Source organism: Tenebrio molitor, chromosome 3 (genome assembly GCF_963966145.1).
Source record: "Tenebrio molitor chromosome 3, icTenMoli1.1, whole genome shotgun sequence".
Classification (NCBI taxonomy): domain Eukaryota; kingdom Metazoa; phylum Arthropoda; class Insecta; order Coleoptera; family Tenebrionidae; genus Tenebrio; species Tenebrio molitor.
Window position 1 is genome coordinate 29094398 of NC_091048.1, and position 13200 is coordinate 29107597.

Here is a 13200-nt window from a genome sequence, read left to right on the forward strand (position 1 = left end):
AATTTTGGATGTCCGCTTTTAATGTCCACCGATAGTACCTTACCAATATCCAGGTAAGTGTGAAAGATTTCGACAATTTTATTTAATTAGAAGTCGCGATTTCTAGCGTGCGCGTATACGACGCTGTATATAGACTTTATTTCTCAAAGACAAAGACAATAAATGTAGATGGTTGACCTCACATTTCTACTCATTCAAAAATCTCGTCGACCTTACTCCACTCGACAAAAATAAAATTCATTCAATTGATAATCGATGTTAATTTTATTAATTAATTTATCAAACGACTATCTAAATCTATAGATATACAGTGTGTTTACAAAATAATCCGAGCAAATCTAAGACCATTGACTTAAATTTTGTGCATAGCTGTTTCATTATTATTTATTAAATAAATGGTTTTAAATTCCAAACGCATTGTTTTAAATTTTTTTACCTTCTCGTTACCACCAGATTCGGTAAAATACTTTGATTTGATCTCTCAGACTGACAAAAACAGTTGATTACCATATTTTCTTGCTGTACTTACACATATTAAAAAAATAAAGTAAATGTACAAAGTGGAGATAACTGGTACGTTCAAGGTAAAAGCGAAAGTAATGTTATAAACTAGCCCAATTGCAAATATTGATTAAGACTGTAGACTTGATTACCTTTGGACTTGCATCACCAAGACATTTAGTACAATGCTTTAAGTTTTAACTGAACACAGTCAAAACAAAATCTCGTGAGTCGTCCTTCTTTCAATTTCATCTCGATGTTTTGGAGAGCACTAAAACTATGTGGATTTGCCGACACCACCTTGTTTCAATACGGAATTGTTGCAGTGTTTACAGTCATTTGTCTCTTCCTTCTCTTGTGCCATCTCCACTGCCGCCTCGCTTTTTACGTGACAAGAAGTTCGGCATGTCTGGTGGGCAAAACCGCGATCGTGACTGGCGCCAATTCAGGTAAGTTCTTCCATGTTCTTGAAGAGATGATCACATTTTGGTGTCAGGAATCGGTTATCAGACCGCCTTGAACTTGGCGTCAAGAGGTTGCAAAATCATCATGGCGGACGTAACAGACATGGAGGACTCAAAACTCGACATAATCAAATTCACAAACAACCCTAACGTCTTTGCGAAGCACTTGGACTTGTCTTCGCTCAAATCGGTTCGAGATTTTGCATCGGAAATCTTGAAGAGTGAAGACAAGTTGGATATTTTGATCAACAACGCTGGGATTGGGGTGGCGAAAAACAACAGAACCGGAGACGGTTTGCATCCAGTGATGCAGGTTAACTACTTCGGACATTTCCTTCTGACGCATTTGCTGATCGGTACGAATTCTTTCGTTTCTTCACAGTTTCATGTGTGGTTCTAGGTCTGCTGAAGAAGTCTGCTTCTGGTAGAATAGTCTTCACTAGCTCTCTGCTCGCGTTTACCAATAACTTGTCGCTGAAAAATCTGAATTTTGACTGTCAAAACCCCAAACGTTTTGACAGACTTTTCATGTACGGCAACTCAAAACTCAGCATTATCATGGCGGCGGACACTTTCGCTGAGAAGCTGAAAGGAACTGGTGTTACTGTCAATTCAGTCCATCCGGGGTTGGTCAAGACGTCAATCTTCACTAACACTTATACTGTTCAGAGGAATGTCTTCTTCCAGATGTTTGTCTGGTTAAGTCAATGCGTTCTTGGGAGGGTGAGTAATTGGCAAAAGTGTCGTGGAGTTTCTGAGTGTTTTCTAGGACTCTTGGGAAGGATCGCAAGTGCTGGTTCACGCCGCAGTTTCACGAGAGTTGGAGGGAATGACAGGAGAATTTTTGGGGGAGTGCGTCCCTCGTCGGAAGCCCTCGAAAACGTACAATGAGGAACTGTGCAAAGAGATCTGGAAGGCCTCCGAGTTTTACGTCGGTTTGACACCAGAAGAGAAACTCTAACTTTAGTTTCTTCTCTAAACAATTGTAATACAATTTTTGACAAATAAATGATCCAGACGAGGGAGTGGTGGTTACGACCAAATCTTTTAGAAATATTATTATTTGCTTTTTAGTTTTCTTTTTTTTTTTGTTAACTGAAATAATCTGTGATGTAATTGGTGTCACAATTTCTGGTGTGCGTTTGCGTGTAATGTAATCGTCACGGCACGTAAACATTGCATTATGATTGTGCCGCTCCTTTTAAAATGCATACGAGTTAGAAATTTGACATTTTTACACAAATGAAAAATTTAAAAAAGGCAAAACTTGCTTCCGAAGTGATAATAAGTGAAGATTGGACAATCGAAATGTTTGAACTGGTTCGTGCTGGATTAATATTATTCATTCATCTCTTTTTAAATTTTTTCGTTCCTTTAGTGCTAAGGTGAGTTAATCTCTGAGAAAGTATGAACAAAATTTATGCCAGAAAAGCAATTTGTATTTAATAAAAATAAACAAAATAAATCGACAAGTAGTAGCGTGAGATCGAAAAAAAAAATTATAGTCTATTTTTTCCTGGTAGGCGCGTGCGTGCGCATTTACAAAATCCTGCAACGAAATGCGACTTTCCTATTGGTTACTTTATTTTTCTACTTACACTAGAGAAATGTCGAAATGTGCAATATTACAGTGTTCTGTACTGTCAATCAGGTCCTAGCTGCCATTTTTGTTTCATCGTGTCTTAGTTTTCCTTTCATGTTTTGTATGTATTTTGTGTTGTGTCCGTTTATTTATTAAAAAACAGTTCTTAGTTCTTAGAGGTTAAGAAGTTTTTATATGTCAACAAGATGTCTTAATTTCGATCACCAAACGGCGTAAGTTGGATTTATGCTAACATCAAGTAACAGTTTTTTATTAATGCATATTTATAGCAAATTTCTCACAAGCCGAGAAAAAAATGATCGTTAAAGTATTTCGTGGTATCTCCAAGGATTTTGCCGAGTTAACCAAGACGGCTCAAATGGAAAAAACTTCAGATTATACTTGTATTGATTTCTGAGTTTTTTTTTTTTTGTGTTGAAGGTTGTGGATTTAGAACCATTCAATGATACTTGGCGGAAGAAAAGAAGTGTAGGCAATTACAGGCACCGAAGAAACCTGATAGGAAATGGATGAACATCAAAAATATCTCATTCGAAAAACAGTGCACTCATTTTTCTCTGCAAACAGAATTCCTACAATTGATGCTGTGTACAGGGAAGTGCAAAACAATGAAGAAATTCCAAACATCAGTCGTTCTAAGCTTTATAATGTTTTACATGAATTAAAATTCAAGTAAGTGCATACATTGTTTTCAATTAACTGTAAACATTGAAATGTATGTTTATTTCAAATAGCACAAATAACGAAACAGAAAAAGCCTGTTAATAGAAAGAGAAGACATATCTTGGCGAAGAGGATATTTACGGGAAATAAAAAAAATACGCCAAGAAGGGAGACCTTTTCTCTTGCAAGATACATGGTTATTAGAAATGATTGTAGTCGAAGCAGGCCTTGTCCATGTTATGAAATTTTTGCCGCTTTCATGTGAACTGACAATTATTGTCGATGTCACTGTAATTTTTTTTAGGTGAAAAGTGCGGTGTTGATTATTTTATTTTTTTTAAATTAACGATTGAATCCAAAAGTATCCAGTTGTTTTGTACCCAATTTAACTCCTGTGTGTATAAAATAAAAAATGTTGTACATATAATATTTGCTATCAATTTTTCCACGAGTTGATTCATAACCTTTTTTGTTTACATTTTACAAATTATACAAAAATTAAATCATAAACATGAGTTTTAATCTGCAACCACAAATACTGATCCCCTAGATAATATGCAACCAAAAATACTAACAATTCCTGCATCCTGCTAAAAATCTTAGCTATGTGATTCTACCTTTCGGAGATGCGCACGCACGCGCCTACCAGGAAAAAATAGACTTCAGAGTAGGCGCTGACCAAACATTTCAGTTGGCAATCCGTAAGATTTCAATTAACAAGATGTCAGCCCTAAAAGTTAGGTTAGTCATTTTGAGAATGTTGAAATCTTGATTTTCATAAAGAATTTTGAGTGACCTGTCGGTTGTAAAAGAATTTCCTCAGCTAGTGCAATGAAATAATGAGATTTAAAACTCCCGCCCCTTTATTTAACGTCAACGGTGAGCACGGAGCACGCGCACGCCGCTTTTTATAAATCGATCCAAGATCCAACGATCATGGATCAATCAATATTATCCAGGGAGGTTGTTGTCGGCTGTGGGGGCTCTTATTGTCAAGGGGTAATTTCATGCACAACAGACACACGATAGAGAAAAAAGTGCAAATCTTTTTTAAGGTTAAGCTGAACTGTACCAAATGATAGGTTAGTTTCTTGGGTTAATCTCTGCAATAATTATTTGTTCATTCTCTTTAATATTTCCAGCTGATCTTTTTGTCGGTCGTCTACTGCCTTTTTTGCGCAGAACACTACCGGTTTCCAAAAACATGTTTACGCATTTGTAGACTTTCTGGGCAAGTTGTTGGTTAAGTGCATTGAAAGTCCGGAAACTTTTGTTGAGATTCCTCAAAAACTCGAAAAAGACCAAGCCTTTCTCCATTGCTGAAGAAACACTGGACAATGCAAATTTGTTGCTCTAAAGTGAACATATTCTAATAGCAAATTTTAATAGTCAATAATTAATAATGACAATTACCATTGTAATGACATTTGAATTACATTTTTACGTGCTGCCAACTGAAGTGTATTAATCATGGCAATCTCGATTTTTTTTATTTTCGATCACACGGTACCTAAATACGGGGTCATTATAAATGATTGTCTCATCGAAGTAGGCGTTGGTGACGTAGTTGAATGTGCCGCAAGCTTTATAACATGAGTGAGACTAGCATCGCCGATAGGTAGCGCTACTAGCAGCAGTGTAAATTTGTCTACTAGTTTGTCCAATGTTGCGAAGCTAGCGGTACATCCCAAATTTGTGTGGGTTTTCAACGCCAACTGCGATAGGACAATCATTTATAACGACCCTGTACAAATAATTGCTGGAGTTTAAACAAGCTAGGTTCGGACAGATTGGAATTTAAAAAAAAAAGTTAATTATGTTATTGATAAATTTAAAAAAATACAGAACTGACCTAGAGTTTTATTTTTATGTAAAGCGACCGTGAATAACTTGAATGACAACACCATCAACGAGACACGATTAAAAAAATATTGAGGTATTAACAATTTTATCCAGCAGCCACAAAGCAGAATAAACTTGTTACTTGTTCCGAATTGTGTTCACGCCATTTCTCATAATGCTTCAATTCGTGGGTTAGTACAGATTTTCTAGTTAAACATATTTTTTTGATTTTTATTACTTGTCGTTTTTAGTTCAATTTTTCATGGGAATCGTGCTCATTCTTTGCGTCGTTCTGCTGCTGTTCGCTTTCTACTTCCGTTTCGCCATCGCTATAACAAGAAGTAATTCATGTCTGGTGGGCAAAACCGCGATCGTGACGGGCGCCAATTCAGGTAAAATCGTCAAAATTGTTGAAGAGATGATAGCATTTTGGTGTTAGGAATCGGTTATCAGACTGCCCTGAACTTGGCCTCGAGAGGTTGCAAAATCATCATGGCTGACGTAACAGACATGGAGGACTCAAAACTCGACATAATCAAATTCACAAACAACCCCAACATTTTTGCCAAGCACTTGGACTTGTCTTCGCTCAAATCGGTCCGAGATTTTGCGTCGGAAATCTTGAAGAGCGAAGACAAGTTGGACATCTTGATCAACAACGCTGGGATTGGAGTGTCGAAAGAAAACAGAACGGCAGACGGTCTGCATCCTGTGATGCAGGTTAACTACTTCGGACATTTCCTTCTGACGCATTTGCTGATCGGTACGAATTCTTTCGTTTCTTCACAGTTTCATGCGTGGTTCTAGGTCTGCTGAAGAAATCTGCTGCTGGTAGAATAGTCTTCACGAGCTCTATCTTCGCTTTTACCAACAACTTGTCGCTGAAAAATTTGAATTTTGACCTTGAAAACCCTAACAGCATTGACAAACAGTTCGTTTACGGTAACTCAAAACTCAGCATGATCATGGCGGCGGACATCTTCGCAGAGAAGCTGAAAGGAACTGGTGTTACAGTCAATTCAATCCATCCGGGGTTGGTCAAGACGCCAATCTACGCTAAGACTTGTGCTATTCACAAGAATCTTTTCTTCGAGATGTTTGTCTGGTTAAATCAATACGTTATTGGGAGGGTGAGTAATTAATTGGCAGAGGTATCGTGGAGTTTCTGAGTGTTTTCTAGGACCCTTGGGAAGGATCCCAACAGGTGGTTCACGCTGCAGTTTCTCAGCAATTGAAGAACACCACAGGAAATTTTTTTGGGGAATGCGCCCCTATTTGGAAGCCCTTGAAAGCCTATAACAAACAATTGTGCAAAGATATTTGGGACGCCTCCGAGATCTACGTGGGTCTGAGACAAGAAGAGCGACTGTAGTGAAATTCCTTGGTGCTATCAAATTATTTATATTCGTTGAAATAAAAACTTCGAGAGAACTCGAGACTGATTTAATTATTTCAAGTTTCCAAAAACAATAACCTAACTCTGTCGTCAACTAGTGGAAGATTGAAGAAAAACCACTCGAGAATGTACCTATAATCTGTTTCAGAATCAAAAATCCACCAACACTGCATTTTATCTCGAAAATACAACCGACAACGTCGCCAACTTTTGCTTTTAGTGTGTTTGCAAGTATCAGAAAAAAGTGGGGTTATGAAAGAAAACTGTTGACAGTCGTTTAGGTCGTAATTCATCGTGTTTTTTTAGTCTCATTTTATTATATCACTCAAAAGTTATAATATGGTAGCTGGTACCACCTTTTTGTACATAATAATTATTTTGTGTTACGTAAAAAACTCAACAATTCAATGTCAAATTTTGGCGGGAGGTTGGGCCAACCCAAAAAAATGAAACTTATTCTAGGGATTTCTTTTTTTCTGCCAACATAATTCCACAGGTGGTGGATTTTTGATTTTGAAACAGATTATACTACCGAGTGACTATAAATGATTGAAGGAAAATAGTGGATTGGCAACACTGATGCAGTTGGTAGTGCAAGTCTTCTCGTGCATCTTCTGTCAATCATTTCTATTTAGGTTAGGTTAAGTCACGAAGTACATTGTCGATTTAGATTTTTTTGACGTTTGTTTCAATTTTAAAAATTAAGTGTGTCATGCCAACGATGTTGCCAACTAAAGATTTCAAATGTGTTACCAACATAACAAAATAATTTTCAATCATTTATAGTCACTCGGTATTTCGGACACGGAATCTTGGCCACAACTGACATTAATTGACAAATATGTGTGAATTGGCCTTTATTGAATATAACCCAACTTTTGACTCGATAATGCCATTTCCTTGCTTTTTTGATGTCACAAGAAAAACTTCAAAGTGATTTTTAATAATTGTCATTTATTAATGACGCTAATGATTGGTTTACATCATTTTTTTAGAAATGTCCAAAAAATGTTGGCCAAGATTCCGTGTCCGGAATAGTACTTATATAGCTCAAAAGAAGCGCCTCCAAGAGTAGAATCCAGCTCTGGAAAGTTTAATGCAGAGGCCCGTTTAAAATTTCAATCAATTCAAATTAAATGTTCTCTACGTCATAGAACTTGACGAAAGCAGAATCATTGCGCTGCGGCCATTTTGAAAAAAGTGATGTGCGAAGAAAGTTACTCTTTCAGCTTTTTGCGATTTTTTTGAAAACTATTATTCCGCCAAGCCCAAGCCTAAATGTTTTCGGCTCAACTCAAAAGTAGCGCCTCGGAGAAAGGAACGGTGCAAGATCCATCGGTAGGGAGCTATATTTGGTTAGGTTGGAGGTTATGTGAATTCTGGTGACAAACAAAAGATATCGTAAGTGTAAGGCAGCGAATTCCTTGTAACAATTGCATATGGCTCTATTTCTCGTTAAGTGATAGATGTTTGATGTTTTTTCGTTTCACAATCAATTTTGGACTTCTTTTAATTCATAGTAACCAACCTTAAGCATTCAAAATTACTTTTGAAAATTCTAGTTACACTCAACATTAAAAACGTCACCTCCCTAAAAGTTCGAATTCTAGGGAGTAATTTATTTTTGACATTTATAACTATGACCGTTTAGGTTGTTTTAGGTGACAAAAATGCAATGAAAAAGTCTGGATTCCGAACCAAATGGGCGTTAATGTGATGTAATAGACGAGTTGTATTCAAAAATTGGGAAAATTCGGACCCCAGACGCCATTTTGTGGTCTGGGAGCTAAAAAGAAGAGATCTGGATGTCAACTTTGAGGCTGCATTATTCGGCTAATATGAAAGCTACGGTTGATTATTTTAAACAGAATGAGAGGAATCCAACGAGCGCGGAATCGTTCCAGCAGCTCCAACAATAAGTGAGATCTTGTTCCAACTGAAACTGATCGGGACAGGTCCAAAATTGAAAAAATGTCAATAATTTCAATAGTGAATCAGTCCAAATTAAATATGGTCAACGTCATAGAATGTGACGAAAGGATTCCACAGAAACCACAATCATTGCGTTGCGGCCATTTTGAAAAAAGATATTCTTTTAGTTTTTTGCGATTTTCCCGGAAACTTTCTGGTCAAGTCTAAATGTTTTCGACTGAAAAGTAGCATTTCGAAGAAAGGAATCAAACGGTGCAAGATTAATCGGGGTATGTAGCATAAATAAGGGAGACGTTTAGGTTTTTTTAGTTTAAAAAAATGTAAAACGAGGATTGTGGTATATTTCGAAAAAAATCTTTGTATAGAATCCGAACCGAATGGGCGTTAATGTGATGTAATGAGTTGAATTCAAAAATAGGGAAAGTTCGCCCCCCAGACGCCATTTTGTGATCTGGGAACTAAAAGAAGAGATTTCGAAGTCAACTTTGAGGCTACATTACTCGGCTAATATGGAATCTACGGTCGATTACTTTACACAGAATTAATCAGGCAAATGAGAGGAATCCAACGAGCCAGGAATCGTTCTCGTAGCTCCAATAATAAGCGAGATCTTTTGCAAATCGAAACTAATCATTCCAATAGTTCAAATTAAATGCGGTCTACGTCAGAGAACTTGACAGTTGAAGGAAGAATTACTATTTTGCGGTTCACCCGAACAAGAAAGAAGGTTCACGATTTAGACAACATTCATTGAGCAACAGCTCGGGGGGCAATTGAAAGCCGGAAGGACCGAGTGCCAAGTTGTTTTACCTGTAATTCACGAAAAAAAGAACCGTACTGGTTTTGACGAGTCAACTGGAGGTCACGGGTGTGTAATAAAAACTCGAACGATTTTATTTAAACATTTTTATTGTAAAATGACAAAGAATAAATCTAAAACTTTCAGAATCATAATATATATGTTTGATATAGATATAGGTATTATCGAATACATGATACAGATGTAACTAAACAACTTCTTAGATACATGACAACCGAAAGTAGAGGAAAGTAACCGAACTGGCCGTCATCTTTAATACTGATGTGGCATCCGAGCGGCGGAATCGAAGCCAATTAATTGTCAAGTGGGTGGCTCGGATGCCGTTTTGACTCGAAATTGTAATTTATCATTTTGTCGAACGGTGCGAAAGACTTTAAACTGTACTTGATAAAAATCCAAATTGTGCCCATAGTTTAAGCTAAAATTTACACTACGTTATTCTAAAAGTAATCTAAGTATGTAAATAGTAAGAGTATATGTGGATAGATAGATATATGCAGCTATGTCGATATTATGCTTGGATGCAATGTTAAATAGATATTTATTCAATGATTTGTTTTAGTTGATCCCACGGTCAGGCACGATGCCATAGCGTTTGTTCCTTATTATGGCGTGTGCCAGTTCACGCTCATAAATATATTATATCAATCACAAGAGAGAGGCACTTCTGCAAACGACCTCTTCGCACAGCTCTGAATGCACGTTTTGTACTTGCTATCGGAAATCGTCTGCAAAGGCCTCGGATTGGCCCGGTCCGGGCGCGCCGCCGCCCGGATCGGGTTTCACATGTTTTTTTGGAAGAAACGTTGGGGAAAAAACGTAAACAATAATACAAAGAAAATGTTTAATAATTATCAAACAAAAATAAAACAGTAAATGCACAAGTTACATACTAACGAAACGATGGGTGGTTAAAAAATAAACCGAACGAAATAAACCTGAGAAGCCTAATCAGCGGAAGATGGATCGATCGATCGATTCGAGAATAATGAAACCAGCGGCTGCTCGTTTGAAAGACATATTGTGCGCACTCAACACATATGAAAAAATATACCTAGTTATAAACCTTTTAACATTTAGTTCAGTAGTCACAAGTATTGTAGATATTGACTTTGAATTTGGCAAATGCATGCATGCGATATGTCCCTCGCCAACGCGAATTTTGATTGGATTAAAGAGACAAACACTGAAATTTAGATCACGCGTCTTTGTTTAATTAGTATGATTCTATGATTGTCAAGTGTATATAGTATATAGATAGAGAGAAATATATACCGTATCGTAATCAATAAACTGGAGGGTCTGGCGAGCGCGTCTTAGAAAAATAAGGAGATTCATTGTAAGTAAGCGGACGCGATGGTCAGACCTCGACAGGATATATGAATCGTTTTCTTGGGTCTACAAGAGAAACACATCCATATCTCTAGGGTACATCTACACCCTGTGGTTTACCCTAAGCTAATCACTGGCTAAAACTACAGTACGCTAATTTGTCCGCGACGTCCTAACAATACTAGCCATTTAATACTAGAGGGGGCGGCCCACGCGACCGCAACGTCCCACGTCGACCGCCCCTTACACAACTAACACTCTATAAACTTACAAAAAATAACATCGCGGCGACTTGATCCACATAATCACCTATTCATAATTTAGGTTCTCTCGTTTCACCTTTGTCATTAAAGCCATCCAATACTGAACGCAACGCAACGAAACTAAAATAACGGACGACAATCAATGTGTGTTGTTGTTCTGTGTCGTCGGAAAAGTCACCAAAAAGAAAAATACTCTCCATTCAATAACAAATACTTAGAAATACAACTTAAAAACTAACATCATCGTCTCATCTTTAAAAAAATACTAAAAACATACTGATTTGTCGTTATGATCAAAGCTTAACCTGCCAGAAACAGTCTATTAATAAATAAGCGCTGCAATTATATTAGCTAACACGTCGTCGCTACGACGTGACAAATGGAATGAATACTGTGCAATCGGATTTACAGGCTGCATTATATGCTGGACTTTGAGAAGGAGACTCTTAAGTGATTCGATTCGGACAGTTGGTAGTTGTGCATCCGGATCAGGGCCTCCACGGCTTCCTCCATGCTGGGCAGCTGGATCAGCGCCATCTTCTTGTCTTTGCTGAAAACAGACACGACATTTTAGACACCGCACACCCCAACATCGGCTCCTCTCTCCCGTTCAAAATTGTTCCGTTCATCGAGTTGGTAATTTTTGTTCTACAAAATTGGAAGGGTGGCACTACCAAACATTTGAATAACAGTGACGTTTAAAACCTGTCGACGCAATGGCGTTTCTATACCAACAATCTCAAATTATCTGGTTTCGAGTGAGAATTCGACGGTGAGAACAATCAGAAACGGTGAAAATTGATTATTGTTGCAGGTACGAGTCGAGTTTTCGAATTTGACTCGTCGACGCGGACTCACAAAAACATCGCCTCCAGGTAAGCTCTCCCATGAATTATCTACGAATCGTAACGAAAACATGCAGTTGTCGTGAACAGCAATTTTTCACGTCTTTTACTTTTTAACAAAATGCTCTTGTGAATTTTTTAAATATCCGGTCCCTTGCAATAACTGTCGATAGGTGGCGCTCTTAAAAAGTGGTGACAGATAACCTCCAACACGACGAGTCCGCAACAATTTCATTTAAATCTGAACCGAAACCGAACGCTTTCCACGAAATAGTTAAAATTTCATCGCACACTGTCACGCCCTTACTCTACTTTTAATTATTCCATTTTCAAGGTTACGTGCAGACGACGTAAAAAAAAATGATGACGTGCAACTGCGATTTTTTCCCCAATTAAAACTTTGGGCGTTTTTGCGAGCGGAAATTGCGGCAACACCTCCACTTATGAATGTTTTACGAGTCGTTATTTTCAAACGCGCAGACTTGTCCGAATAAAAGCGTCGATGACGGGTGACGTCAGTCAACTGTACTCTTGCAGCTCTGAACAAATCCGTTCGATCCCAAGAAAAATAGCCACTCGTGCAGAGTCGACGGTTAAATATCCGGCGCCGTTAACACAAAAAGCGTCTCGTTACTCGCGTCCGAAAATAAATCCGTGTCTAGTTTGACGGGTGTAGCATTGTGTAACCGCCCCACCCACGCTTCGATACTCACGGGAAGAATTTGAAGGCCTTCACTGTAAACCCGTGTTTGGTGAAAGCCTCCTTGATGTCGTCCTCGTTGATCGTCGCCGGGATGTTGCTCAGGTGGAGAGTCGACGAGGGCGGGTAGATGTTCTGGTAGTTCTTCGATCCAGGCTTCTTAAACCTGTGCAGCGGGCTCTGACTGTAGTCTTTCGTTAGGCCGGCGTCGGGTTGGCCCTCTTTGGGCATCTGGACCGACTGGTGTTTGCTCAGCATCACTCTGATTGTCTTTCCGAACACCTTCAGCTTGTCCATGTGCGTTATAGCTGAAATAGAATCGGTCAGTGCGGTCGGGGATCTATTTCGAGATCGGAGACGTACCCAAATGTGCCTGGTGGGGTTCGGCCAGCTGCACCAGAGCCGAGTCTTTCTTGTTGTACAGGATTTTCACCCTCTGGACGTCTCCGTACACACCTGGACACGAAAACAAATCAGAAAGGGCTCTAGGTCGAGACGGTGACATAAAACGGACAACTAGTCTCGAGAGAAGAGAGAGATACAGAGAAAAGTATCAGATGTTTCATGTAAAAATCGTACGAATTTCGACACAAAACATGCAAACAGAAGTACAAAAAAAGACTACAAAAATCAAGAGAGACAAAACAAATCTCGAATCTAAGCGGTAAGCTTCGACAAAATTAAAACAAAAACAGGAAACGTCGTTTGAATACAAATGTAAAAATAAAAATTCAAAAATAAACAGAAAGAGTAAAATGATTAAATCGGTTCGAGCTGTTGAGGGTCGGTTGTTTGTTTGTTTGTTCCTTCAACAGGTCGCTCCGTGGAAACTCTGTTAT

At 38.3% G+C, this 13200-nt stretch overlaps 3 protein-coding genes and 2 long non-coding RNA genes across 14 annotated transcripts in view; 4 read left to right on the plus strand and 1 right to left on the minus strand.

Annotated features, from left to right (window-relative positions):
- The first annotated feature begins 613 nt into the window (after nucleotides 1-613).
- On the plus strand, nucleotides 614-2189 carry LOC138126151 (retinol dehydrogenase 12-like). The gene is made up of 4 exons (XM_069041829.1): nucleotides 614-950; nucleotides 998-1321; nucleotides 1366-1688; nucleotides 1735-2189. Exons 1-4 carry the CDS (start codon nucleotides 758-760, stop codon nucleotides 1924-1926), a joined length of 1032 nt encoding a protein of 343 aa, XP_068897930.1. The 5' UTR covers nucleotides 614-757; the 3' UTR covers nucleotides 1927-2189.
- Nucleotides 2190-2638: 449 nt separating this feature from the next.
- On the plus strand, nucleotides 2639-3873 carry LOC138126337 (uncharacterized). Of its 4 annotated transcripts, XR_011157770.1 has the most exons (5): nucleotides 2654-2668; nucleotides 2718-2780; nucleotides 2838-2951; nucleotides 2989-3240; nucleotides 3303-3871. It is a non-coding gene; the product is annotated as an uncharacterized lncRNA (long non-coding RNA). The 4 variants fall into 4 exon arrangements; XR_011157768.1 differs by having other exon boundaries at nucleotides 2639-2668; nucleotides 2718-2951; nucleotides 3303-3873; XR_011157769.1 differs by having other exon boundaries at nucleotides 2645-2780; nucleotides 3303-3869.
- Nucleotides 3874-5134: 1261 nt separating this feature from the next.
- LOC138126622 (retinol dehydrogenase 12-like) lies at nucleotides 5135-6494 on the plus strand. Its single transcript, XM_069042413.1, has 5 exons — nucleotides 5135-5264; nucleotides 5325-5465; nucleotides 5513-5836; nucleotides 5881-6203; nucleotides 6254-6494. Exons 1-5 carry the CDS (start codon nucleotides 5249-5251, stop codon nucleotides 6443-6445), a joined length of 996 nt encoding a protein of 331 aa, XP_068898514.1. The 5' UTR covers nucleotides 5135-5248; the 3' UTR covers nucleotides 6446-6494.
- Nucleotides 6495-7640: 1146 nt separating this feature from the next.
- Nucleotides 7641-9773, plus strand: LOC138125845 (uncharacterized). The gene is made up of 2 exons (XR_011157534.1): nucleotides 7641-7870; nucleotides 8131-9773. It is a non-coding gene; the product is annotated as an uncharacterized lncRNA (long non-coding RNA).
- A 278-nt stretch (nucleotides 9774-10051) lies between these two features.
- Nucleotides 10052-13200, minus strand: part of heph (polypyrimidine tract-binding protein 1 heph) — a 113627-nt gene continuing 110478 nt past the window's right edge. For all 7 annotated transcript variants that reach the window (XM_069041381.1, XM_069041377.1, XM_069041376.1 and 4 more), the window contains 3 exons: nucleotides 12725-12817; nucleotides 12375-12669; nucleotides 10052-11366 (listed from right to left, as the gene is read on the minus strand). In XM_069041381.1, coding sequence (XP_068897482.1) covers nucleotides 11234-11366; nucleotides 12375-12669; nucleotides 12725-12817 — 521 coding nt within the window. In that variant the 3' untranslated portion in view covers nucleotides 10052-11233. The remainder of the gene's footprint in view (nucleotides 11367-12374; nucleotides 12670-12724; nucleotides 12818-13200) is intronic.